This window comes from Cucurbitaria berberidis, assembly GCF_010015615.1.
Source record: "Cucurbitaria berberidis CBS 394.84 unplaced genomic scaffold K460scaffold_1, whole genome shotgun sequence".
NCBI lineage: Eukaryota > Fungi > Ascomycota > Dothideomycetes > Pleosporales > Cucurbitariaceae > Cucurbitaria > Cucurbitaria berberidis.
The window spans coordinates 82317-108309 of NW_024468935.1; the positions used below are offsets into that span (position 1 = coordinate 82317).

At 50.9% G+C, this 25993-nt stretch overlaps 13 protein-coding genes across 13 annotated transcripts; 7 read left to right on the forward strand and 6 right to left on the reverse strand.

Annotated features, from left to right (window-relative positions):
* Positions 1–40: 40 nt before the first annotated feature.
* K460DRAFT_349748 (glycoside hydrolase family 28 protein) lies at positions 41–1908 on the forward strand (the record flags this gene model as incomplete). Its single annotated transcript, XM_040931438.1, has 5 exons — positions 41–53; positions 111–852; positions 918–1117; positions 1283–1444; positions 1505–1908. 5 exons carry the CDS (start codon positions 41–43, stop codon positions 1906–1908), a joined length of 1521 nt encoding a protein of 506 aa, XP_040792129.1.
* A 1417-nt stretch (positions 1909–3325) lies between these two features.
* Positions 3326–3889, forward strand: K460DRAFT_40 (uncharacterized protein). The gene is made up of 2 exons (XM_040936285.1): positions 3326–3768; positions 3840–3889. The coding sequence occupies exon 1, from the start codon at positions 3395–3397 to the stop codon at positions 3749–3751; it is 357 nt and encodes a 118-aa protein (XP_040792130.1). The 5' UTR covers positions 3326–3394; the 3' UTR covers positions 3752–3768; positions 3840–3889.
* A 188-nt stretch (positions 3890–4077) lies between these two features.
* Positions 4078–6137, reverse strand: K460DRAFT_381555 (sugar transporter). The gene is made up of 4 exons (XM_040935368.1): positions 5829–6137; positions 5544–5781; positions 5141–5490; positions 4078–5090 (listed from the first exon to the last, which is right to left on the reverse strand). Exons 1-4 carry the CDS (start codon positions 6019–6021, stop codon positions 4372–4374), a joined length of 1500 nt encoding a protein of 499 aa, XP_040792131.1. The 5' UTR covers positions 6022–6137; the 3' UTR covers positions 4078–4371.
* Positions 6138–6349: 212 nt separating this feature from the next.
* On the forward strand, positions 6350–8502 carry K460DRAFT_323964 (glycoside hydrolase family 43 protein). The gene is made up of 2 exons (XM_040930557.1): positions 6350–7726; positions 7775–8502. The coding sequence occupies exons 1-2, from the start codon at positions 6691–6693 to the stop codon at positions 8335–8337; spliced, it is 1599 nt and encodes a 532-aa protein (XP_040792132.1). The 5' UTR covers positions 6350–6690; the 3' UTR covers positions 8338–8502.
* Positions 8503–9170: 668 nt separating this feature from the next.
* K460DRAFT_273422 (polysaccharide lyase family 1 protein) lies at positions 9171–10194 on the forward strand (the record flags this gene model as incomplete). The annotated part of the gene is made up of 2 exons (XM_040927876.1): positions 9171–9632; positions 9688–10194. 2 exons carry the CDS (start codon positions 9171–9173, stop codon positions 10192–10194), a joined length of 969 nt encoding a protein of 322 aa, XP_040792133.1.
* Positions 10195–12169: 1975 nt separating this feature from the next.
* K460DRAFT_399690 (uncharacterized protein) lies at positions 12170–13467 on the reverse strand (the record flags this gene model as incomplete). The annotated part of the gene is made up of 2 exons (XM_040936248.1): positions 12170–13338; positions 13434–13467. The coding sequence occupies 2 exons, from the start codon at positions 13465–13467 to the stop codon at positions 12170–12172; spliced, it is 1203 nt and encodes a 400-aa protein (XP_040792134.1).
* A 384-nt stretch (positions 13468–13851) lies between these two features.
* Positions 13852–17247, forward strand: K460DRAFT_360433 (uncharacterized protein). The gene is made up of 2 exons (XM_040932268.1): positions 13852–14238; positions 14285–17247. The coding sequence occupies exons 1-2, from the start codon at positions 13953–13955 to the stop codon at positions 17020–17022; spliced, it is 3024 nt and encodes a 1007-aa protein (XP_040792135.1). The 5' UTR covers positions 13852–13952; the 3' UTR covers positions 17023–17247.
* K460DRAFT_119 (uncharacterized protein) lies at positions 17058–18526 on the reverse strand. The gene is made up of 2 exons (XM_040926611.1): positions 17968–18526; positions 17058–17902 (listed from the first exon to the last, which is right to left on the reverse strand). The coding sequence occupies exons 1-2, from the start codon at positions 18157–18159 to the stop codon at positions 17093–17095; spliced, it is 1002 nt and encodes a 333-aa protein (XP_040792136.1). The 5' UTR covers positions 18160–18526; the 3' UTR covers positions 17058–17092.
* Positions 18527–18878: 352 nt separating this feature from the next.
* On the reverse strand, positions 18879–19745 carry K460DRAFT_360434 (DUF1761-domain-containing protein). Its single transcript, XM_040932269.1, has 3 exons — positions 19654–19745; positions 19218–19522; positions 18879–19161 (listed from the first exon to the last, which is right to left on the reverse strand). The coding sequence occupies exons 1-3, from the start codon at positions 19667–19669 to the stop codon at positions 19027–19029; spliced, it is 456 nt and encodes a 151-aa protein (XP_040792137.1). The 5' UTR covers positions 19670–19745; the 3' UTR covers positions 18879–19026.
* A 284-nt stretch (positions 19746–20029) lies between these two features.
* Positions 20030–20586, forward strand: K460DRAFT_360436 (uncharacterized protein). Its single transcript, XM_040932270.1, has one exon. It carries the CDS (start codon positions 20172–20174, stop codon positions 20376–20378), a length of 207 nt encoding a protein of 68 aa, XP_040792138.1. The 5' UTR covers positions 20030–20171; the 3' UTR covers positions 20379–20586.
* On the reverse strand, positions 20578–21373 carry K460DRAFT_399694 (uncharacterized protein; the record flags this gene model as incomplete). The annotated part of the gene is made up of 2 exons (XM_040936249.1): positions 20578–21271; positions 21324–21373. The coding sequence occupies 2 exons, from the start codon at positions 21371–21373 to the stop codon at positions 20578–20580; spliced, it is 744 nt and encodes a 247-aa protein (XP_040792139.1).
* Positions 21374–21644: 271 nt separating this feature from the next.
* K460DRAFT_274129 (ribosomal protein L17) lies at positions 21645–22426 on the reverse strand (the record flags this gene model as incomplete). The annotated part of the gene is made up of 2 exons (XM_040927935.1): positions 21645–22163; positions 22211–22426. 2 exons carry the CDS (start codon positions 22424–22426, stop codon positions 21645–21647), a joined length of 735 nt encoding a protein of 244 aa, XP_040792140.1.
* Positions 22427–22632: 206 nt separating this feature from the next.
* On the forward strand, positions 22633–25821 carry K460DRAFT_298104 (uncharacterized protein). Its single transcript, XM_040929754.1, has 3 exons — positions 22633–22791; positions 22872–23029; positions 23082–25821. The coding sequence occupies exons 1-3, from the start codon at positions 22773–22775 to the stop codon at positions 25620–25622; spliced, it is 2718 nt and encodes a 905-aa protein (XP_040792141.1). The 5' UTR covers positions 22633–22772; the 3' UTR covers positions 25623–25821.
* The last annotated feature ends 172 nt before the right edge of the window (positions 25822–25993 follow it).

Below are 25993 nucleotides of genomic sequence, written 5' to 3' on the forward strand. Positions count from 1 at the left end.
TCATTCCTTCTAAGGTCTACATATTGTCAAACGTTTCGAAATGCGAGCAAACGGTACTAAAACGCATCTCCCATTGAGAAATTGCACCATCTAATCTAGACCTCTAGTAGGCATTTCTACCATACTGGCGCTTGCCATTGCAGGACACGCTGCTGTCCTACCTGAGCGTGCAGCACCTACGTGCACCCAAGATGCCTGTCTTGAGCTCTTGGAGCTCTTCAGCTTCGTCGCAAAACCATTCTGCTCTGCCTACACTCGTGCTCCAACTCACACTATACCCGCATTCGCCGCACGGTGGGCCACGGCCCCTGCCAAGATTTCGAGCGCTTGTACATGCTTGAATGGCGGAAAGCCAAACACCGCGATCAGTAGCGCATCCACAATCATCCCAGTATCAACTTCTTCAGAGACAATTATCGCAACTACGAGCGTGAACTCGCCATCACAGTCGCCTCACACGCCGACTATCGCGCCGGCGACTAGCACGACTATAAACTCAACATCTCAATCAGCTTCTACCTCCGCGAATGCGTCAGCAACTACACCTGCATCCACCGATGCTTGCCACGTAACAACATATACAGCAATTCCGGCTGCTACCGCGGCTTGCACTTCCATCATCCTCGATGGCATCACTGTTCCTGGAAACTCGACCATCGACCTTTCGAAATTGAGGACTGGAACCAAAGTAACTTTCAAGGGAACGACCTTCTGGGACTATTTCGATGCAAACTACCCATTAATCAAGGTCGGAGGCACGAACATCGAGATTACAGCCACAGAGGGTGCTGTTCTCGACGGCAACGGCCAGTCATGGTGGGATGGTCTCGGTAGCAATGGGGGCATTGCTAAGTAAGTTTCCTCTTGATTAACCTATGTCATTTATACAAGTCGTCGGTTGCTGACAATACCGATAGACCTAATCACTTCATCGAGCTCACTAAAGTCCTTGGGTCTAGTTCTGTCCACGACATATACATCCAGAACTACCCCGTTCACTGCTTTACGATCAGCAATAGTGCTGGGATTGATATCTATCATATTACGCTGAATAACAGTGCTGGTTATGCACCAAATGCCCGCTCTAACGGCTTGCCTGCTTCACACAACAGCGACGGTACGTCAGAACCCATGGCATATAATCGGCTATCATTGAACGGCCCAAAGCAAGTCGAGTGACTTCCAGGTATCATTAGGGACGATGAGGATAACCGGGGGTGCTACAAGCTGATACATTCCCTTCCCATTTGAAATACGCTGCTAACCTTACCGTTTTATCTAGGCTTTGACTTAGCAAGTACCAACGACACCAAAGTACGCGACAGCGTAGTCATTAACCAAGATGACTGTGTCGCTGTTACTAGTGGCAACAACATCCTCGTCAACAACATGTACTGTAACGGTAGCCATGGTCTCTCCATCGGCTCTGTTGGTGGGAAGTCAAGTATGTCGTTTCTCTCAAAACAAATAATGAGTGACTTCGGCTAACGATAGACTTCTCCAGACAACAACGTCACCAACATCTCATTCACCAATTCTGTTGTCCTTAACTCCGAGAATGGTGCACGCATCAAGAGTAACTCCAACACTACTGGGCTCATTTCCAACATCCTTTTCGAGAATATCCGCGTCGAAAACATATCAATCTACGGCATTGATATCCAGCAGGACTATCTGAATGGCGGTCCAACCGGCAACCCCACTAATGGAGTCATTATCAAAGATATCACGATACGAAATATCACTGGAACTGCTACAGATAAGGGGAGGGACTACTATATTCTTTGTGGAGCAGGCAGCTGCAGTAACATCACCATCAACGATGTCGATGTGAGGGGTGGGGGTGTGCCCAGTGCTTGTAATTTCCGGACGAATGGAAACTTCGATTGTGACGGTCACTTTGTCTAGGTATCTATAGTGTTGTGTACAATCAATGTAACGTGCGGCGTTATGTTACCGACTCTAGAAAGTGCCGACATTAAGGACCTGTTCAACGTGATTGCTGGGAATCATTACGACTTACAAATACGGGGCATGTCGACGTTTATCATCCAAAGCTGCGATGCGAGATGCTATCATATAACATCATCTCTTTGATCGATGATCACGGGGCTCTAGCGGGGTTAAGCTGCGCCAGCTTATTCTTGTCACACAGGATGTTCTTGCTGTTTCAGCGCTCACAAAAGAGAGCGCTCTAGCATTTGGCCAGAGAGGCATTGCAAAACTAGTGGAGCTAGGCTGATTCAGCTGCCAATGTAGCGTCGCCACTTCAGCCGTACGCATGTCCAGGCAACAGGCTGCGCAACATCCAATCGAGCGAAAATGAGGGGTTTGCGACTCAGCCTGGATAACCCTGAAGCTCAGTACATTTTCTCCTCGCGTTATTAGTGTTTGTCAACATCTCCATACGCGCTGACTGCCTCGTCAGCGGACAGCCTTGTGCAACATTACACCTTCACCGGTAGATGCAATCTTTCCCCAGTTTCAAGTGAGTGATTGGATACTATGATTCTGTATTACTCATTTCAGGAGAGCCATCCGCTGACACTGTGCGATTATCATAATTTCACGGCTGGTGCTAACAAATAGGGAGCTGAGGACGCTAGGCAGGACCAATCCTATTGTCTTCTCGCTGGTTACTCTCTATTCTAAACTAGTTGTTGGGGGTCCCGGAGCCACTTTCTATTTCTATACTTCGGTTGGCAGGCTGAACTTTACAAGATGATAGGGAGAAGGCAAAAGGGACGCGCGAGACTACAAATCATGATCACGGATTCCGCAGACAATTCACAGGTGGTGCATGCTCCCCTCGGTGCTCTTGGAAGAAGATTGCTGTAGAACAGCAGATTTCGCGTCATCAAAACGTGTGGCTAATATCTTCGAGGTGCAACATTGCACCCGAGTATACAGTTATGGTGAATCAGCCACATTATGTAAAGCTTCGCTAAGAAACACTACGCGGTCTTCTGTAGTACGCCACTTTGAAACAACACGGTAATCTTGTATCCTATCTACTATCAGAGATCCACGCTGACAGAGGATCTGAACAACAAACCTCCAGGGTATATCCTTGACCATCTTAGAATAATGCGAACAATTGGTTGTAGAGCTTTTCAAGCATATTTCTCCACCTTAGTGAGGGACTAATCTAGCCTTCTGGAGGCTATGAATTCATCCAATAATCTCGGAGTCCATAATGAGAGGCCTCTAGTTAGTCAAGTCCTCCAGAGAGCTGAGTCTATATTCAGCGACCATCTGCTACAAGGCTTTAACATCGTGTATATAAAGCCAACCTTTATGTACTCTCAAATCAAACAACACATCTGCTCGACTTTTCATCTATACTTCAAAGCATCCCACATATACAGCACTCAACATCGACGCACTCATCAAAATGCATTTCTCCACCGCCGTTACCGCCCTCGCTACCGTACTTACCCTCGTCACTCAAGGCTCCTCCTATGTCATAGACGTTTACGACTCCGACAACTGCTCCGGCGGGTCCCGCGAAGTTAACGTGTGGGACAACACCTGCGCTACTTGGATGGGAGGCTTCAAGTCCTACAAGCCAAAGGTCTACGGAGGCCCTCACCAGAAGGCGTACTTTTTCGTTCCTGGTAACTGCGGTGACCTTACTACATCCTTTGGGGGCCATTGGGCAGACGGAGGCGATGGCGATTTTCAGGCTGGCAGATGCATGAATTTTGGTTCCAATCGTGTTGTGAATGCGGCTTCTTCTTACCGCGGATAAACTACGGAGACACTCTGGTAAGTTGTCTAGCTCTCAGGCGACTGATTAAAAGCTTGATCGATCTACATAGCTGACGTACTTAAGCAAGATTGGAAGCAAGATTGGGTGAGGCTCTGTGATGGTAGTGGATGATACACGGGTATTTGGAGAAATGAAGCATGGTCTCTTTGGGCCTTTCCAGTCGTTACCTTTCGTAGTTCTAGGCTTTATAAAATCGTGTCAGGCTAGGGTATCATTCTCTTGTCAAGCTACGAAGATGGCAGAAGTCGAGTAGAAATCAAATGTTTCAAGATACATGATTATCACGAGTCTTCAAGAGCATTGGTGACGGTTGAGCATACTATTTTCTTCAGGGGGGCTAAAGCCCTCTGAAAGCCTCGATAAATGTACGGAGACGTATTGAACATCAGAGTAGAAAGGAACAAAGTCTGTTTTACTCCCTAAGTCCTCTCTTGTTACTACCTCATATATCTCCATAGCATATGCCAGCATTACTACCTCCTCTTCCTCCTCATGATGCATAAGTGTACACGAAAGCGTAAGCCGAGGCTAACTATCCTGAATCTCTTGCGCTCTGTGCTGTAATTCACCCGGGTCAGGCCCACAATGCTTCAATGGTTTCAAACTTTTGACTTCGGCTCTTCCATAACCAAAGTCGTTGCAGTCGCAACCTCAAGCTGCTCGACGGCGCCCTTGCTGAGCTCAGCATTGTCGACGTGGTTCACGCCTCCGAATAAAACGTCCATTGCCTCGATTTCGACGTTCTTAGTCTCCACGATAAAGAACCAAACGTAAGCGAAGAGAACAACATTAATAGCGCCAAACATGTACATGGCATAGAAACCCTCGTTTGCGAGAAAGATCGGAAAAGCTTGTTGTAGGCAGACATTTGCCACATTCTGGGCTTGCGACGAGATAGCGATGGCTTGATTACGCACGTTCATGCTGAAAATTTCCCCTGTCCAGATCCAGACGGTCGCGCCCCACGAGGGCTTGAAGAAGAATGCGAATAAAAACATCAGGAAGACAGTGGCGATACCGACGCCTCTAGGCTTCCCTGTACTCAAGGTGCCCGGTGTTTCCGTAACTACTGCGGCTGCGGTCAACATGCAGACAGCCATGCCGACCGCACCGACAAGTAGCAGCCATCGGCGACCGAATCGGTCGACTGTCCAAGTGGCATTGAGCGTGAAGAGGATACCAAAGGTACCGTTAAGAGCATTAATTAGCTGAATAGTGCTGTTATCGCTGAAGACGGATTGGTAAATCTTAGTGGAGTAGTTGTTGAGCGATCCTTGTCCGGTAAGCTGCTGCCCGACGTTGAGGAGAATGCAGAGCACTTTAGATTGTTAGTTATATGCCTTCTGAGCTTGACACCTTTTCACTTACACAATCTCTTTCTAATGGACTTGTCCTTCCACAACGCGGCATATCCGGAAGAGATCTCGTCCTTCTCAAACTGCAATGCTCGTGTGATGTCGCTGATCTCTTGTTGGACGACTTCAGGATCGTCTCGAACTGCTGACAGCGCTTTGACGGCGTCCTCCAAACGATCGTTCTTCACTAACCATCTTGGGCTTTCCGGGCAGAAGGAGATGGCCACGATGATTATTACGGGTGCCAGCAACTGCAAAAGCTGAACAGTCTTCCAGTCCCAGTCACCAAGCTTTGCCGAATTCTTGCTACATGCAAAGTTGATCCAGTAAGCCAAGAAACTACCGACACTAAAGTTCATTTGCCTACATAGCTGCGTCAGCATCCCTTCCACGCCGCTATCTAGCACTGAGCATACCAAAAACTCATGATCTTGCCTCGACTCTCAGCAGGCGCGATCTCGCTAATGTAAGTAGGCCCAGCTGGAAGAGCGATACCTTGTCCGATTCCGACAATCGCGCGTCCAGCGATGAAGCCACCAATGTTGCGCGGCGTAAACGTAGAGATGAAAGTCGAAATGATGACAACTACACATCCAGTGATTATGGCCCAGCGTCGACCAAAGTAGTCTGAAATGGGTGACGACATAAACACACCTGCTTGGCTTTAGTCGTAGACTTGTCTGTTCAATTTTAGAACTTACCAGCGACGATGCCGCCAACATTATAGGCTGTGTTGATGGATCCGACGACGCTTGGTGAGGGCTTGTGGAAGTATTTAACCCAGTTCTTAGACCCTTGAACAGCATTGAACGTTGAAGAGTCATATCCATACAGAATCATTGTCATCGCGACTACCATACACACATACCAGGCATACTGGTTGCCTTTCGCCATAGCTTAAAATGGTACTGCAAACAAGGCCAACTATGTGTCAAAGATGGACGATGAGTGGAAACCGCCATGGTAATCCCTTCTTGATATATCGCGCCTCGAGAAGCGGTCCAAAAAGGGTGCAACGCGCATGTTTCTGTCCATCGCGATGTCCAAGATTCGCCATGGCAGTTGTGCCAAGCCCTCCAAGGCTGCCCCTCATTGAGCATTATCTGCCCCCTCGCTGCTATTCGCTGGTATTTCCTTAGCGCGTAACGTGCCCTACCAACTTGGCGGTGCACGCAATGCCAAGAGGAGCACCTAGCAAACAGCCGGTGGCATCTTCACACCCACAACTACCACGAAATCCTGAGAACCCATGAGTCGTTACAACCTGATGTCTGATTCGAGGGAAATTCCACTCCGTGATCCTACGACAGTCCCGATCCAACTTCTACAACAATGGAGATTTTTGTAGCGACATTCACACCCGGCGGGTAAAGATTGAAGCCTTGACGAGCCTGTGAAGAAGATCTGCAGATTCCGGGAAAGCAATACCGAAGGACGATTCGTTTGAGAAGCTCCCGCAAAATCTACAGCGTAAGGACATTGTCGAGCGCCTCCCGACCTCGTCAGAGCCTCATTCCGCTCAGGGACATTGCGTCGCAACTTACGAGGAAGAACATTTCGACCATGGGTACCTTCACAAACCCGATCCTGCCAGGATTCAATCCTGATCCGTCCGTCATCCGCGTCGACAAAGACTATTTCTGCGTTACATCAACGTTCGAGTATTTCCCTGGAGCTCCAATCTACCACAGCAAGGATCTGATCAAGTGGGAGCTGATTGGTCACGCCCTGACGCGTAAGTCGCAACTCGATATCAAGACACCCGAGCCTGGTGGTGGTGTTTGGGCAACAACGATTCGTTACCACGACGGCCACTACTATATAATCACCAATTCTTTTGACAGGTATAGACCGCAGACCGATGATCGCGTATGGCCACGAGGATTTTATGTAAAGACTGCCAACATCTGGGATGACACCACGTGGTCGGATCCAATTTACTTTGATCAAGTTGGGTTCGATCACGACTTATTTTGGGATAACGACGGGCTTGTGTACCTATCATCGACCTACAGGAAGGTAGACCGCTCTCCGGAGTCGAAGCTAAAGGATTTTGGAATTCATATCTCAACCCTCGACATTGAGACCGGTGCCCTAACTTCTACGCCCAAACTAGTCCGAGAATCGCCTTCTGGAGTTGCAGAGGGTTCTCATCTGTTTAAACGCAATGGATACTACTACCTGTTCACGGCTGAGGGCGGGACCGAGAGTGGACATTGTGAATATGTAGCTCGAAGCAAGGACAGCCCGTTTGGCCCTTGGGAGCAAGCACCCCACAACCCACTCTGGAGAAACACCACAGATGATGACGTCCAAAACACCGGACATTGCGACCTTGTAGAAGATACGCATGGCCAGTGGTGGGCGCTGTGTTTGGGTGTACGACCGAGAAAGGAAGGTGATCATTGGCGAACGTCAGTGTTCGGGCGTGAGTCACTGCTGCTGCCTGTTCGGTGGGAAGAGAACTGGCCTATCTTCAACGAAGGCAAGCCCGTGACCCTACAAATGAGCGGACCGAACACGTATGAGCTTAATGAAGATAAGCGGTGGAGAGACGACTTCACTAGCGATAAGCTTAGTCTCGGGTGGTATAGGAAGAGTAAGTGAATCCAGTCTCGCATCACCACACATACTAATCTCCCTGTAGATACACCCGTACGACAAGACTTTTCGTTAAAAGCCCGGCCAGGTCACCTAACATTGCATGGAGGACCATACACGCTGTCTATGCCTACAGCGCCAACACTCTTCTTACGAAAGCAAAAGCATTGGCCAACAGTCTGGGAAACTCAACTTGACTTCCAGCCGAAGATCCCACGAGTGGAAGCTGGAACCGTGGTCTGGTGGAACTACACTTGCTTTGCAAGCATTGGTGTCCGTAGTCACCAGGACGCAGGCCAAAATAAGAGGGTCGTCAGGTTCACACCACCTACAAATACCGGGAAGCTAGTAGAACAAGACGTTTCTGAAAAGAGTGAGATCAAGTTTATCATAGACTGCACCGCAACAAACTATCGCTTTGGTTTTCAAGAAGTCGGTGCTCTAGACGGAGGGAGATGGACATGGCTAGGGGACGTGGATACTCAGGTTCTGACACGGAGCCCGGAGATCGGGCAACCGTTTACCGGCATGATGCTTGGATTGTATTCGTTCGGCGAGCTTCAGCCAACTCTTACCCCTGCCCATTTCGCATATGCGGAGTTTCGATAGGTGTTTGGACCATACTTGCAATGGCCAAAGAGATAGGAAACTACGAGTACTATGCAATGCACCAAAGTTGATTCTAGTCAACATGATACAACATGCTTGCGACTAGTTGCATTGGCTTATCATTAGCATCTAATTAATATGATTTCACGGTCATAAACTATTGCCCATGATCACATAGAGGCGCATTCGCAAGCGTGGGATGTGGTATTTGTGCATGCACGCCTGGCTGGACTACATCCTGTTTATACCGCGCGATCATTTTTACAGATCACCTCGACAGCCGACTCGTATTGGGAATTCTTGGGTGCTTGTCCAGCATATGCCAAGTTTGTTTGATGATAAAGACCTAACAAAGCAAATGGAAGCGTTGGCACTAGGAGACAAGACATTCATTCAGCCTAATCTCGTATTCTCTGCTTCGTTTTCTTGGCCTCTAGTCTTAACCCCGCCACTCGGTACCCTGGAAAACATTATCAGGTGCACCCCACACGATTACGGCTGGGTGCCTGAAGATCATATACAAGGACTCGAGCAATATGTGGGCAAACGCATGCAATTGGTGGACTACATTTTTCACTTCAGTGTACAACACCATCGCTCGGCATGGACAATATTTTCCGGGGGCGTAGTGAGTATCTCAGATACGAAGAAGTGCATGATAGTATCATGCCAATGTCTTGGGCTTGTTTTAACGCGGGTTGGAGAGCTCCTCGGGGCACAATCTGATCATAATTGGGAACTGCATATGACATAAGAAAACAAGTAGGGCCCGCTAGGACAGAGCATACTTGAGCGGTTTCTCATCGCATTGTTCGCTATCTCAGGTCTCTAAGATGCTCTGGAAAAAGAGCGCTACCGCGCTTCTATTCGCAACCGGTGCAGCTTCGCAGAACACAACATGCAAACACTGCGACGAATCAGCTCACGGTTTCGCATCCCTCAACGGCGGCACAATCGGCGGTAAGGGCGGTCGCACTGTCTTCGCGAACACCTGGAACGAACTCAAGGACTACGCTTCCCGGAATGGCTCTCTCATCATTCGAGTCAATGGACTTATTAAGTCTGAAACACGAGGATATGAAATCCCGATCGCAAGTCACAAGACGATTATCGGCGTTGGAAAGGACTCTGGGCTAGTCGGCGGTGGTTTCGCTGTCAAAGGCACGCGAAACATTATTCTACGCAACCTGCAAGTCTCGGACACAAGAATACCAGAAGACTGGCCGGGCAAGGGTGAGGACTGGGATGGGATACAAGTCGACACCGGATTCAACATCTGGATCGACCACATGAAAGTACATACGCTTCATTAGTTCTAATCTTCCCAAAATATTTATCTAATTTCACTAGTTTGCACGCATGAACGACGGCCTGATCGATTTACGCCGCGACTCCAGTTACATTACTGTCTCCAGTTGCATTTTCTCCGAGCACAACAAAGCCCTGGGAATTGGCTGGACAACCAACATAACCGCTAAAGTGACCATCAACGACAACTTTTTCAACTCTACAAATTCGCGAAACCCTTCAGCCGATAATTTGGAGATGTGCCACATGTACAACAACTACTTTCGCAACTGCACATCGTACGGGACATATGCGAGAGGCCACACGAGTTTGCTGGTGGAGCATTCATATTACGATACGGTATTTGATCCACTAGTGGCAGGGCCGAATGCGTCAATCAAGGCGAATTGGATCAAGTTCAAACACACGGAAGGGGAGGCTCTTTTGGATGTCAATAGTAAGAAGGTGTTTAAAGCGAGTGATTATTATCAATATTCGTTGCGGGATCCGTATGATCTGCCGAATGACATTCCATATTTTGCGGGGCCGCAGGCGGAGATTGGCAGTTAGAGACTGTATCATTCGAGTAGTAGTTACTAATAGCCATGGATTCTCTTATAATGCTCACTTTCCAGTAAACCATAGGCCAAACCGCAAGTGCTCTCCAGGAGAAGAGAAGGGGACTTTAAGTTCAGTTGGCTCTCGGTCAAATCGTATAGCTACTTGAAGAAAACCAGCTCAGGCCATCACAGATGCTCAGCACTACGTTGTCGGAAATTGGGGATAGGCTGGATTGGATGCATGGTCTAACCATTCCCCGTGATAATCGGGTTTCAATGCGACTATCGTTGGCATCCAGAGCGCAACCATAGAGCACGGCGGAGCTGAATAATGAAGGAGTTAAAGAGTGAAAACGCATCTGTATTGACTGCATCCGGCCGAACGCCAAAGCCGAGAAGCTTAGTTACATGATTGAACACTAGCAATACAGATTGGTAACAAACCATCAGACGCATATGAAACTGGACAGCTGACGCTCCTTACTTCTTTATTCCAGTTTCTTCGATAGCTATATATCACCTTATCTAGGTTTGCTGGGATGAATCCCAAAGAGTTTTATAACTTCTTCTACTCACTTGCTACGTCTTTTCAGGCCCAAGAAATGCCACATCGAAGCCTATGTCACTCTACGTCACCAATCAGGCTTGTAGGTTGGATCACAGAGAATGTACACGTCGAGCAGGGAGTAGTTAGGGTTACTGGACCGTAAAACCCCTATATTTTGAAGATTCGCACTAATGAGATATCAACGTGGTATTAAAAGGCGTGGATCATGCTTCAAACTACAATTGAAGGTACGGCCAAAGATACATCACAGGAAAAGTTTCGCATCGTGCTGGAAAGAGGATTTCCAAAGCTCCTACGCCCTAGTTGAGCTATCGCTGGTTCTAGCTAACTATTGATTAGGCATGGGCCGTCTCGGGTAAGTTTGACAGCAAGTATAATGGCGTCGTACGAGCCACACTAGCAGATGGCAGCAAGTACAACTACCATTCTGAGGGTTCCCTTCAGAGTGTTGGTTGGGATAAGTCCAGCACTTCGTGCGAAGAATTGGATGTGAAGGATGTCCCGAAGGGAGTCACTATTCAGGAAGCCAAAGCAATCGCGCCAAACAAGCGAGAAGAAGCGATTGCTGGCGAGGTGAAGCGAGCTGTTTCATTCCGTGGATAGATGCCATTGGGTAGAATCGGGAACAGGGGCTAAGACCTGGTGCAGATGATTGCATTTGACTGGAGTCTTGAAGTCATACAGTTTAAAATTCTGTTTTAGTAATGCTTTATGTTCTTTTTGCTTTAGATAGCATATATAGAAGTCTGTATTCGTTTATTGTTAATTCAGTCATTCCTGAGAGCTCGAAGGTCGACATAGGCCCTACTTCGCGAGCACACTGCATGCCTCAGTACCATCCTCCATGCGGTGCTATACTTTATTGAGCGCACTAGTTTTCAGAGAATCTGATGCAGTTTGATTATGGTTGTCATACCTGCAAAGTGGATAACGTCCGATATGTAAGGCGTACCACTTAATCTACCTGGCTGCTTACTAGTCGAATGAGAAAATGATGGTGACTCAGAAACTACGGAATCGCGCGTGACATGAACTCGCTGATACAACCCGAGTCGGGAGTTATAGTGGAAGTGGCAGTGTTACTTCCAAGTCAATGGTGGATGGGTTGGTAAGTAGAGTACTCGGGCAGCTCGTGTGGTACTAGGTCAGCCATGCGATAGGGTATTCCGCATTTAGTAATCTGGGACTCGTCACACAGAAATAGTTGTTTACACGAAGACAAAGGTGAAAGGGCTTCATTCAGATGCCGAGGGTATATGATGAAGAATCCAAAGGGCGATGCCATGACCTGTTCCATCTCAAATTCAACGCCGTGCCATCAACTTCGCCAACTGCCTGTCGCTGCTCAAAGCGTTGGCCCAGCCCGGCCGTGGTCTTGTGTGGGCCATAATTATGGGCTCCATGCCATAGTATCCCTTCATGGCTTCAAACATGCATTCTGCGCCTTTCCCTTGTCCTCCTGCTCCGTTACGGTGGGACTCGCCGACGTGTCGTCCTCATCACTTGCCTCTCTCGCCTCTTTCCATTCTGAACTTTGTCGGATCCTACCTGGGGCGACAGCATCCCGTGGGCTTGCGAGAGGACTGGTGGGGGTGGCTCGCATGCTGCTGATACTATCAGTGCGGCCATGACCCAAGAGTCCGCTACGGATGCTGAGTCCATCGGTGGCCTGTTTGTTTGCATAGTAGCTGTTGCGCTCACTGGGCAGTACGGGAGCAGTTACGCCAGACGCGGAATATACACTCGCCCGCTCTGCATTCGCGAAGCCACCGACGTTGCTGGGCCTGGTGGAGGGAGAGTATATGGCATCCGCATTACCCGACAGCACGCTGAGGGGAAGTGACTCCCGGCTGCCCCCGTAGTGTGACGACGGCGCGAGGGCCCGAACAGATGCATTCGTGTCGAGCGAGTTTCGGCGGCGTCGCTTCGACGACGAGGCCAGTGTCAAGATGGAGGCGTTGTCCGTGAGGATGTTGTTCGCCGTTGCACCTTGGTACGAATTTGGCTGTTGCTGCGGGAGAGCAAGATGCGGAGGGATGGCCAACGGCGGAGCCGAGGTGGGGAATTGGTGGGAGAAGTGTACAGGCGACGCACCAGAGATGGTTGCGTTGTTCTGGCCTCCATTGAGGATGTTGGAAGGTGCGGTGGATTGTATTGTCGTCAACGTCGTGGTGAGCGAGTGCTCGGATCCGTGGGGGGACGAGAAGGTGCTGCCTCCGTTGACGAAGTTGCTGGTGCCCGTCTCGGCTTTGGAGCGCGTTGAGCGCACAGTCTCTGGAACCGTCGCGACGGTGGGCGCTGTTGACTTGTTGCTTTTGGCCTGGCGCTGGCCTAATGTGCTCTCCTCGACTGACGTGTAGCTGTCATTCGATCGTGGCGTGCCAGAAGTCGACAAGGAGCGTCGGGCGGGCGCATTCGTGTTGAAGCCAGATTCGGGATATGGGTTGTTCTTCGCAGCCGACTTCTTGACCTTGGTCGACGCCGTTGTGTCACTCTTCTTGCTGGGCGAATCTGACGACGAGGGTTTGAGATTTGCAAGGCGCTTCATCCAGCCCGCGAAGGGCCGTTTGCGCGACGACGGCCGGTCTAGTGGTGTGCGTATCAGCATATTTTCTTTCAAGCATGCGTCATCTAGGTGGTGTGGGTGTGGTGCGCAGAAGATATGGACTTCCAAGACGTACCATGGGGTCTCGCAGCAGCTTCGGCTGTGGCCATGCTTTTCAAGCGCCGGGCTAATTCGCGCTGAGCCTCCAGATGTATTCCACGTGCTATGTCTTGGGCAATGACACGGCGGCTGAAGGTAATATATCCAACCCGCAGGCGACTGGCTGTAGTTGCTCACGCTATGACGTGTTCGCTGTCTGAAGGCAGCACAGCGGAGTGAAGTACGTGTGCTGTACGCTGTGAATTGCCCCAGCGTATGGTGAAGGCAGGCTCGGGAGTAGTCGTGTGTTTGTTGTCCAAGTTGAAAGGGCGGTGGATGTAGCTGTTGGTGTACGAAGTATAGCTCCGGTTGGACCCTTTTCCCGGCGCACCCGCAGCCCTGCAGCCCGCCAAGGCGATGATGCGTTTCCACTTTCTACCTTCCAGATGGCCGATTGCACATCTTCATAAACGCACGGAGAATTTCTTTACCCCGGTATGATGACACGCGCGTCGCCGACTGACGAGGGGACGGATGGAAGAACCACGCCTGCGTCATGACACAAGAAGACGACGTGTGCGAGGAAGCAACCAGTGCGAATGCTCGAGGACGAAGCATACTGCCCCTGCCCGACGCGGTCATCGCTCAGGTCAAGTCTTCGACAGCTATTGTGTCGCTCACTGGAGTGATACTGGGCCTGTTGAGCAATTCTCTAGACGCAAAAGCATCGAGCATCGACGCTACAGTCGACTTTGCGCGTGGCGGCTGCACGATTGAGGACAATGGCTTGGGCATATCCCCAGTCGAGTTTACAGACGAAGGCGGTTTAGGAAAGCTTCATTGTATGTTCTCGCTACGCCTTGTACACACAGATACCAACAGGTACAGGCACCTCCAAATACTACTCCCATGATACTCTCCTCGGCCGCAATGGTGCCTTCCTCGCCGCGCTCGCCGCAATGTCTCTTATGACCATCACCTCGCGCCACCATGAATATCGCTCGCATAACTCGATTACGTTCCTGCACTCCAAAGCCACGGAGAGGCGATTGCCAGCTTCTACGAACCAACAAGTGCACAGCAAGCATGGCACCCGAGTCACGGTCCGGAACTTGTTCGGGAACCTTCCAGTGCGGGTCAAGCAGCGGTCTATGGTCACGGAACAAAAGGCGGAGGTGGATCGATTGTGGCACAGCCTCAAGAGACATGTGACAGGTCTACTACTGGGCTGGGGAGGCGTTATATCTTTGAAGATCCGAGATGGCGACAACAGAGTGCTTCTCAACTTCAATACGTCCAGCTCAAGTGTTGCCACAAGGACGTACAACAAGGGCATTGACAAGCCACGCTCAGCCCAGCTTTCCTCCATGCTCAACCTTCTGACTCAGGCCAACTATATTACGATCGATGAGTGGGCGTCCTGGGTGCCAGCCGCTGCCTCCACCTCTGCTCTTTCCATAAAGGGCGCCATCTCTCTCGATCCAGCACCAAGTAAGAATGTGCAGTATATCTCTCTTGGCATCCGTTCACTGTCTGCTGAGTCCGGGCAGAACGAGCTCTACGACGTGGTGAATCGACTGTTTGCTCTTTCTAGCTTTGGTACTGTCGAGGACGGTGTGGATGTTGACGATCTGGAAACTGTGCGTCGTCAAGCAGACAAGCGATTCAAGAACGGGGAGTATACCAATTGGCAGCTGAAATCGCGGAAGGATGTCGATAGGTATCCCATGTTCCACCTGCGAATCTCACTCAACAGTGATCATGCAGCGAGGCTCTCAGAAGATCGGCTCACAAGGGATGAAACCAACTTGCAGGCTGCTATCGAGGTCTTGAGTGCTATGGTCACGCAGTGGCTATCTGTCCATCATTTTCAGCCGAAACTGTCCCGCAAGAGCCGCAACCAGCCCAGCCATGCGTCTCCCGCTCCGAGTGAGTCTGTCCAAGGCGGCAGCCTGTTGCTACCAGAAGATCAAGTTGCCCCAACAGCTCGAACAGGAGCGCGAAGTTCCACCCGCTCAGCAACGGCCATACCTAAGTCTACGACTTCAGCTACTTGCAAATGGAAGCGACCCACCTCGGTCACATCACGAGAGCCATCTGAAAAGCGTCAAAATGGGGCCTTTGCCGAGTGGTCGCGGATTAAGAGTGCAAATTCGAGTTTCTTCAGTAACCTTCCCACTCTGTCGAAGTCAACTATTGGAAGAGGTGCAGCAACACAACTGGACTGTGAAGATGTAGATCGGAGTCCAGCCTTCCCAACAAGACCCGAAGGCTTCTCCAATTTCGAGGTTGAGCCAGTACCTAGAGGTGCGTTCAATGCGTGTTCACTCGGCGAGGAGCCGTCTGAGGCAGCGATTGGGCCCTGTGCCGACGATGACGAACCGGATGATGCCATTTTGTGGGCTGACCCTTCGACTAAACAAACGTATACATTGAATGCACGTACAGGCTGTGTCATGCCAGATGCTCGCGCGAGACCGAAAACCCACTCCGCTACATCGACACTTGGGATCACGCAGAAGCTCAACACTTCAATTCGGCTCACATCAAGACCCGCAACAGCGCTCGCTAAGAAGACACCGTGGCTGGATAGTGTGCTGCAAACATGGGATAATCCGATATTCATACCTAGCGAGCAACGCATTCAACAGGTCAGCCTCGAGAGAAATGGCTTTGAAGGGGCAAGCCATCAATGCTCTCACCTTGACATGGATAAAGCAGCCACAACGACTGGTGCAAGTCGTCTATCGAAGCAGGGTCTACAAGAAGCCGAGGTCATCGCACAGGTAGACGACAAGTTCATCCTCATTAAAATGCAGGGCGCGTCTACTTCCAGTCCAGGGCAAAAGCCAAACGGTGGTGAGCTCTTGGTCCTAGTAGACCAACACGCCGCAGATGAACGCGTCCAAGTCGAATCTCTATTAAGAGAACTCTGCACTCCTTTAACCGAAACCAGCGTGCGCTCAAGCTACCAATCCAAACTCGGCCACAGAGCGCAAGTCGCATCCGTAACACTCGCGAGATCGATACAGTTCACTATATCTCCTCAAGAACGCATGCACTTCGAAACCCACGCCGCACGCTTCGCAGCATGGGGCATCCTCTATGACGTGGTCAAATCGCCCTCGTCCTCAACCACGACACGACCTGGCACTTCAGACAAGACTCAGTCTCTCTTGTCGGTGACAACGCTCCCGCCAGGTATCTCCGAGCGCTGCAAATCCGACCCGCAAGTCCTATTCTCTTTCCTTCGCTCCAGCGTATGGACGTACGCTGATGATCCGCATCTCTCTCTGTCCTCCACGGAGAATGCCGATGCCTCAGATTGGGTCAGACGTTTAGCTACGTGCCCACAAGGCCTCATAGGGCTCATCAACTCGCGCGCCTGTCGTTCAGCGATCATGTTCAACGACAAACTCGGTCTTGACCAGTGTGAACTCTTGCTTAAGGAGTTGTCGCGTTGCGTTTTCCCCTTCATGTGTGCGCATGGACGGCCGAGTATGGTGCCGCTTCTGGATTTGGGTAGCATTGGTCATGTGGTACATGGATTGGGTGGTGAAGGCGGGGCTGAGAGGGACAGGAAGAGCTTTGTCGAGGCTTGGAAGACGTGGCGGAGGAAGGACTGATGTATGTTTATTATGTTCCAACACTATTTACCCAGAATGGAATATCACACAAGTGCCGTATAGATAGCTCTTATTCCCCATCTACAATCATGATTCTAGTAGTATCGCAATCTTCCGACGACGTCCGCTTCTGTCCCTCGTGGCTCTCCAGTGTTTCAATGTATTGGCTTTCAATATCCGGAAAGATGGTTAATAGCCACATCGCAATAAGCTTCGCAAGCAACCCCGAGAGTCCGATAACCGCAACGGTTCGCAGTGCGATATATGGGTTCACTAACATCATCCCGGATAGAATCACAGTACCGTAAACATAGTTCATGAGTCCAGTGACCTGGAAGAACAAAGCCAAGCCTCTTGCAATCCGCGGCCTCCGCACTGCAAGGACTGACTTGCAACTCGCGATGGAAGACGTCCACCGCGTCCATGGATCCACTAACGAAGGCTTGATCGGACCAAGACAGAGGCGCCATGTGAGGGCTTGGAGGAGATGGAGAATTCCCCCTGCAGCCCACCAGGTGAAAGGGTTGTGCCAGGTCCAGCATGCAAATACAACCACGCCTCTCACGCCGAGAACCAAGGTCTGGGAAGCGATAAGGGCGACACAACCCGCAGCCAGCACATGTAGAATGACATCATGATACAAGAGCGTGAGAGAAAGCTGGTTGCCAAGGGGTAGCCGAACACTGTACGACAGAAGCTTTTTGAGTCCCAAAGAACGCTCTGCGTGCAGAGGTCTTATATTGACCGGGTCTGAGGATAAACTTGTGGAGATGGTGGAAGGGTTGGACAGTGAGAGCAATAAAGCTAGTATGGGGAAGCGGCAATGAATCTGCAGAAGCTCGTCGGTCGATATTGATATAAGGCAAAGTACTGTCGGCAGCTAAGACAAAAGATCAGCTCCTGCTTCTTGCAGCATCGGATTATCTACACTGCATGATGGCATACCAGGCCTAGAATTGTAGCCGCCGCTGAGAATTTTGCTTGTTGATGGGGGCTTGCGGCGGCCAGAACACAGTTGAGAACTGTCCAGCATCCGGCTCTTGTGCTAGCCTTGTTATCCACGGTGGTGCAATTATGCATAGCTTCGTCCACGGACGAAAAGCCGGTATAGCTAGGTCCCTCGAATTTACGCCACATCTATGCGCGTTCAGAGGTCAATGTTTAAGAGATATGATGTGAATATAGGAATGGGTCAGTCATCCTGCAAACGGTAGGCCCGAGCCAGATAAAACAATACCACTTTGGACCCCACGTCTATGGCCCGTAGGCTTTTCAGCTCGTTTCAGCCTTGTTCACTATCTCGTATATCAGCCGGCCATATGCCGACAGTGCATGCTGTTTTGTGTCGTGATTTGAGGAAAGAACAAAACACAAGCGACACTGCAGAATCTCTATGCAACCTTATCAAATTGCACGAATGTGACAAATTTAGAAACCAACTGGGCTGCGAACACGATGACTTTTTCTTCTATCGGACAACTTTTTCCAAAAAAAATCGGAGCATTAGTGGAGCTGTGATGAAGATGGACGGTCTATGGTAAGACCCTTGAAGTGGTACAGAAGTGTAGAGGCACAGGCTAACGTTGGGACCCCGCGCCGATCAGGTACACGTCGCTTCATAGTTGATATACACAACATCTCTACGGCCTATTATGTTGTTTAGACTCGTTGATGGAGCATTCCTGAGCCTTTCGTTGCGTCAAAGTTGCAATATTTCCGTCATCACTGACGGGAAGTTACTAAATGGCACACAACTGATAGTCGTGACACAATCAATAGCGAAAACTTTTCATCACGAACAATGGAGACATCAAGGTTGCAGGGAGAACAGGCGAATGAAGTTTGAACAGTTCATTGAGGTAATGTTACATTCGTAATAGAAGCAAGCCATATCAAGGCTATTCTTAGTTCATGTCGTTTCCATCGTCGCTGTGACTGAAACACTCAATCTAAGCCGCCAAGATGAGAATCCCAAACTCCTTCACTAGCTATCAGGTGAGACGCTTAGTCGAAGGGGTTGGTGCGGGTTCCCCAGTAGGTGAGGAACAAGCTGAGGCCGACGGTCTCGAGGACGCGGGCAACGGCGCCAATGGCAATGGTGTCAAGCGGGCGCTTCTCAGTGATGACCTGGGAAACAATCTGGTGACTGTTAGATCAATGGTAACAGGCAAACATTATTGTAAATGATGACGTACCGAGGGAGCAGCAGATGCGAAGAAGATCAAAGAGCCGAGGTAAGCAGCGCCCTTGTAGGTAAGAGTACCAGTGGCGTTGATCAGAGCACCGACACCGTAGGCCTGGACGGCAGAGCCGAGGATTGAGCTACCCCACGAGGCAGCAGCGGTGGAAGCCTCCTTGGTGTGGAAGTACTCCTCCTTGGAGTTGGCCTGCTGTGCGCGGCGGTATGCGTCACCGAAGACGGGACCGAGAACGGCGAGCGAGACGGCGTGGTTGAAGGCCGTGCCGAGCGCAATGGCTGACGGCTTAACGGGGGGAAGGTCTGAGAGATGCAGAGTTAGCAAAAGCTCGTTGTTGTGATGCTGGAGCTGCCAAACACGGCGCAATTGCCTTGTACGACAACAGGTCCGCGGGCAGTTCCAACGCGCAGTGGTGAACAAAGAGGGTACGTACAGTGGAGGCTGGCCATTGTGATGGAGATGTGGAATTGGAGATGGACGAGTGTGATTAGATGGTTGACTCGGAGTACTGGTGCGAGGTGGTGGATGGCAGGAGACAAGGAATGCTCGACGCTTTTGTACTTGCAGCTGCACTCCCGCCTGCACCTGACGAACAGTGACGTCAAAACGCCAAGCCCCCACAGATGGCGCGAGAATCCAGCTTCAGCCGGCTCAAAGAGGGCAAGCCGACCTGCTTGCCTTGCAGGCGTCTGGACTGTGCACCGCCAAAGCTCCCCATGATGAAATTAAAATTGCCATGATGAAATTGCGGCCTCTTCGATGTGATTCTGTCGCGCTGCTGTCAGGTACGTCACGGCTAGAGGAGCTTGGGCCATGTGGTCGAAGCTAGCGCTCGCATCCCCCTCACGTGGGCTCAAACGGGACAGGTTGCGATTTTATATGGGGACTTCCAAGGTCAAGTTAGAAATTAAGAGGACTTTCGCTCTTGCTATTCATTAGAAACTTTGACTCATGCGGGCTAATTGTCGGCACCAGAACGGAATCACTCACGCCTTCGTGCCACGATTTTACTCGAATGGAGATCGGGATCACTATGTAGGCAGTGATCCGGCCCACCAAGCCTTCCAGCAAGCCGCTGGTGCAGTCCTCGAGAAGACAGTAGTTGTCAACTCCCAGAACAGCCTCTTCACCAAGGCAGAAGAGTGTCAGCTCAGTTGATGGATCTTGTATATTCCACCCATTGAAAACTTGTAATGGCCATAAAATCAAATTCCGGTTGCTTCGCCTGCATCCCTTCAGTCAGAAACCCCCGCTCGATCAGGCGACGAGCCCTATCACAGTCTGTCATGTAGCTTGTAGTCTAGTCCACCACAGAAGCATAGCTTTGCCACTGCGAACGCCTCACCAAGTAAAGTTTCTAACGCTTCCTTCTCCGCCGCCAGTGTTCATGGCAAGAGCGTCGCTCTTCATCCGTCTTATGGTTGTGATAGTCGCACGAACAGATAGAGTCGTTCTTGCTTCGTTTGCCAAACGCATACTCGGTGTATTGGCAGAGAACTCTCGATATGAATGCCGACGGCCAATTCTCCTGAGCAAAACCCGTCCAGGTGCACTTGGTCGCCTCGTCGCAGTATGTGTCGACCAGAAAGGTACAAAGTGGGGAACCCTCCGGAAGATTTTCGAATGCAAACCTAACCATGTGCGCCTTGGGTAGTGCGACATCATTGCAGGGTCTAAGAGCATATTTGCAGAGGGTGGTCATCGTCGACACTTTCAGCTTGGGGACGTCGTATGTATCACCGAAGACGTGAAGGCGAATGAGGTTATTCGTCTGCGCCTCTTTGTTGTTCGAGACTCCTTTCCACAATTTGTACAGCTCGTCAGCGTCATTTGCGACGGGGAAGCGCTGATGATAGAGCCAGTGCACGAAAAATTCGAAGATGTGGGTATTGTCGTCCTTCAAATGCACAGTCTTCTCTTCAGCCTCTTTGAAGCGACCGGTCAAAGCTGCGCGGAAGAACCCGGAATAGTATGTCAGAAGCTCTTCGTGTATGACGAACTTCTCTTCGGCTGGTCCAACGAGGATTGTGGCGAGCTTCGGGTCCTTGGCGCTGTCTGGCGTTAGGTTCAGGATTGTGGTATATGTTATGCATGACCACTCACGAAATGCGAGGCCGAGTACCTTTATGGTCCTTGTGCCTGCTCGGTGTCATCGTCGATTGAGATACCATGAGTATGGTGGCTTGGACGGCGAGCGGAAGTTGGTGGTTGGTGGTTGGAGTTAAGCTGCAGGTATCTGGCTCATATATAGCCGCATGGTGCCGTGCCTAAGTTGGAGGTGAGAGAGTTTTGCAATGATCGTCGTCGACTATTCAAGTAAAGGTAACTAAGAGATGATTGTGCTCCATGTAAGCTTCAAGGAAGCGGTTGGGTATAGTACGTCGTATGTGAACATTGGTATGGTACATGATAATGGCACTGGGCTCATGCCAGCTGCTTGCTGGGTTCCTCGTTTACGATGTCTACCTCCAACTGCTGCTGCTCCTCCTGCTTGCTCCCTGACTTCCGCTTTGACAGCGCATTGGGAAGCTTGTAGTTGTCCACGTCCTCAAAGTAGTGCATGTCTCTCTTCATCTTCTCCTCTGGATAAACCTTCCTAGGCGCTGGTAATATCCTATTGTCGATTCCGTTGTCCTGTTCCACCCGCATTCGCTCGACCATTTCCCGCAAATCCTCGACGCCATCTTCGCGGAATTGCGTAACTTTCTTGACGTGACTTGCTACCCCTGGTGTGAACTGTCGATCGGCCGGTAATCGCGCTAGAGTCTTCGCGGTGAGGGCGAAGCGCATATCCTTCGGTCCGTCGACAAGTTCCAGGATGGCTGATTCTGCCTGGTCTTCCTTCATCGGCTCAATACGGAGGACACGTGTATAACCACCGGGTCTGCTCGCATAGCGCTCTCTTATGGGCCCGAACAGCTTGGGTACCATTTCATTCGGTTCCTAGTGATCGTCAGTAGAGATAGTGCCAGGACACCGGTGCATCCTACGTAGAATATCTGGTGCGCTCTCCGCCGTGTTGCTTCTGTATTCTTCTTTCCTAATGTGACCAGCTTCTCCGCCAGGCGCTGTGCCTCCTTGGCCTTGTGCCATGTTGTTGCTATCGATTCGTGCTTGAAGAGGGACGTGACGAGGTTTCGCAGGAGCGCCTGGCGATGCGACGACGACCGGCTAAGGTGGCGGTATTTCATGTGTCCGCCCGCCATGGCAGGTAATTGAATCTAGGAAATTAGGCGAAAAGAGAAAGCGATAGGCTGGATAGCTTCACGACATCAACGAACTGCACGCGATGGTTTGGCTTCGGCCGCAAAAAGTTCGGGCGCCGGTGCAGCATTTCGCCGATGGGTGGTCCAAGCACACCTTACCTTGCAACCACTTTAGCTTCTCGCTCGTTTCTGACCAAGCAACGCGTCGCTGCTACGCGAGAACGTGCACTGTTTTCTCGACGCGTCGCTACTTAAGTGTACCGTCCAACCCCTCCAGGCAATTTCTCTCCACCCTTCACCCATTCCTCATATACCCAGATACCCATAGTTCCTTTACTAATTCAACATGTTCGTCTTCAAGCGTGGTATGTAACGCCTCTTCAGGGCTGCTCTCAATCTCTGCCTGGTGCAGCATATCGTCGCTAGGGCTAACAAAGCACTCCAGATGGACGCAAGGAACGCGTGCAGTTCGATAAGATCACAGCACGAGTGTCGAGGCTATGTTATGGCCTCGATCCAGACCATGTCGACCCGGCCGCCATCACCATGAAGGTCATCTCTGGCGTGTACCAGGGCGTGACGACCATCCAGCTGGACGACTTGGTAAGTCTCTTTCTACGCGTTCCAACCCACTTCAGCTACTAACAATTTACAGGCCGCCGAGACCGCCGCATACATGACCACGACGCATCCCGACTACGCCATCCTTGCCGCGCGTATCGCCGTGTCGAATCTCCACAAGCAGACCAAGAAGCAGTTCTCCGCCGTCGTAGAAGATCTGTACAGTTATGTCAACCCCAAGAACGGCACGAGCCAACCCATGATATCGGACTCTGTCTATAAGATCGTGCAAGACCACGCCGAGGAGCTCAACTCGGCCATTGTCTATGACCGCGACTTCAACTACCAGTTCTTCGGCTTCAAGACGCTCGAGCGATCATACCTCCTCCGCATAAACGGCAAGGTGGCCGAGCGCCCACAGCACATGCTTATGCGTGTAGCTGTAGGCATCCACGGCGAGAATATTGAGAAGGCCATTGAGACATACGACTACATGTCGCAGAAGTACTTTACACACGCCTCGCCCACACTCTTCAACGCAGGCACACCATCCCCTCAGATGTCGTCCTGCTTCCTCATTGACATGAAGGAGGACAGCATCGACGGCATTTACGACACACTCAAGACCTGTGCCTTGATCTCCAAGACTGCTGGCGGTATTGGTCTCAACGTGCACCGCATCCGTGCCACTGGCTCCTACATTGGCGGTACAAACGGCACATCGAACGGCCTCATTCCCATGCTCCGCGTCTACAACAACACTGCTCGCTATGTCGACCAGGGTGGCAACAAGCGCCCAGGTGCCTTTGCCATCTACCTCGAGCCATGGCACGCTGATGTCTTCGGCTTCTTGGACCTTCGCAAGAACCACGGCAAGGAAGAGGTCCGCGCTCGCGATCTCTTCTACGCCTTGTGGATTCCTGACCTCTTCATGAAGCGTGTCCAAGAGAACGGCGAGTGGACGTTGATGTGCCCCAATGAGGCTCCTGGCCTCGCCGATGTCTACGGTGACGAGTTTGAGGAGCTGTATCACCGCTACGAGAAGGAGGGTCGCGGTCGCGAGACGGTGCGTGCCCAGAAACTCTGGTATGCCATTCTCGAGGCCCAGACAGAGACTGGTAATCCTTTCATGCTCTACAAAGATGCCTGCAATCGCAAGAGCAACCAGAAGAACCTCGGTACAATTCGAAGCTCCAACCTTTGCACTGAGATCGTAGAGTACACCGCTCCCGATGAGGTTGCTGTGTGTAATTTGGCCTCCCTCGCCCTCCCATCCTTTGTAGATTACAAGCGTGGTGAGTTTGACTTCGAGAAGCTACACGAAGTCACCCAGGTCGTTACCCGTAACCTGAACAAGATCATCGAGGTTAACCACTACCCTGTCGAGGAGGCACGTCGCAGCAACTTCCGTCACCGTCCTATTGGTATGGGTGTGCAGGGTCTTGCTGATGCCTTCCTTGCTCTGCGCCTGCCATTCGAGTCTCCAGAGGCTAAGAAGCTTAACATCCAAATCTTCGAGACAATCTACCATGCGGCCCTCACCTCCTCCTGCGACATCGCAAAGGAGCTCGGCCCGTATCAGACATATGAAGGCTCGCCTGTGTCTCAAGGTATCCTCCAATACGACATGTGGAACGTCACCCCTACCGATCTGTGGGACTGGGCCTCGCTGAAAGAGAAGATTGCGCAGCACGGTGTTCGCAACTCTCTACTTATCGCACCCATGCCCACTGCGTCCACCTCCCAGATCTTAGGCAACAACGAGTGCTTTGAGCCATACACTTCGAACATCTACTCCCGCCGAGTACTTGCCGGTGAGTTCCAGGTTGTCAACCCATGGCTGCTCAAGGACCTGGTCGACATGGGCTTGTGGTCCGAGAACATGAAGAATCGTATCATCGCCGAGGGTGGCTCCATTGCAAGGATTCCCAACATCCCCGAAGAGACGAAGACCCTATACAAGACTGTCTGGGAGATCTCACAGCGAACTATCATCCAGATGGCCGCTGACCGTGGAGCTTTCATCGACCAGTCTCAGTCTCTTAACATCCACATGAAGGAGCCTACCATGGGCAAGATCACCTCGATGCACTTCGCAGGATGGAAGCTTGGTCTCAAGACGGGCATGTACTACCTTCGTACTATGGCCGCGTCTGCCCCCATCCAGTTTACCGTTGATCAAGAAGCTCTCATGGTTGAGGATACGAACATTGCCAAAGCCCTCCCCAAAGTGAGGAAGCAGCCTGGATTCCAAAACTCACCCGTCACTGCATCGCAAACTCCATCTTCAGCCCCAAGGCCGATGTACGCAACAAAGACGCCTAATGGTGGTCTTGAATCGAACGGTGTGCCTACACCTGTCGCTACCCCGCCTCCTGCCTCGGAGAGCAAGGTTGGCCCTACCGAGAATGCTCTCGCGAGCAAACCATTCAAGGCTGACATTGAAGACGGTGACAGCCCCAAGGTTCTCGCATCTGACCCTGCTAGCAAGCCAGACGAAGAAGTGCTTTCTAAGATGAAGCAGGGTGAAGATGCTGAAGATGAAAGCGAAGCAAGAGATGGAGATATCTACGCCGATGCTGCGCTTGCCTGCTCAATAGAGAACCCTGAGTCCTGCGTCATGTGCAGTGGTTAGGTGGACATGTATGATTACGATGTTTATACGGATGCATACTAGATGCCGGTAAGACAAGTAAATGTCTTGTCTTGTAATGTTCGGGCTCTGGCGTTGGAGGATTTCGCGTTTGAACGCGTTGGTTACCGCGGGGGGGGGGGAGTGAGTTTATGAGATTTGATCTGGATTTGATTCATGTAGCGAATTGATGTTTCTTCACACCTGAATTTGACCTGCTCATATCCAATTCCATGTGTTGGTGCTTCCGCTTTCTATTCGTGCATCTCAAGATTCCGTAACCGCGGCTATTTCCGAGACAAGCAGACGCGCCCTACGAGTACACCGCAACGCGCCCTTGCAACTACAAGGCTAAGAGTTGACCCACAAGCGCA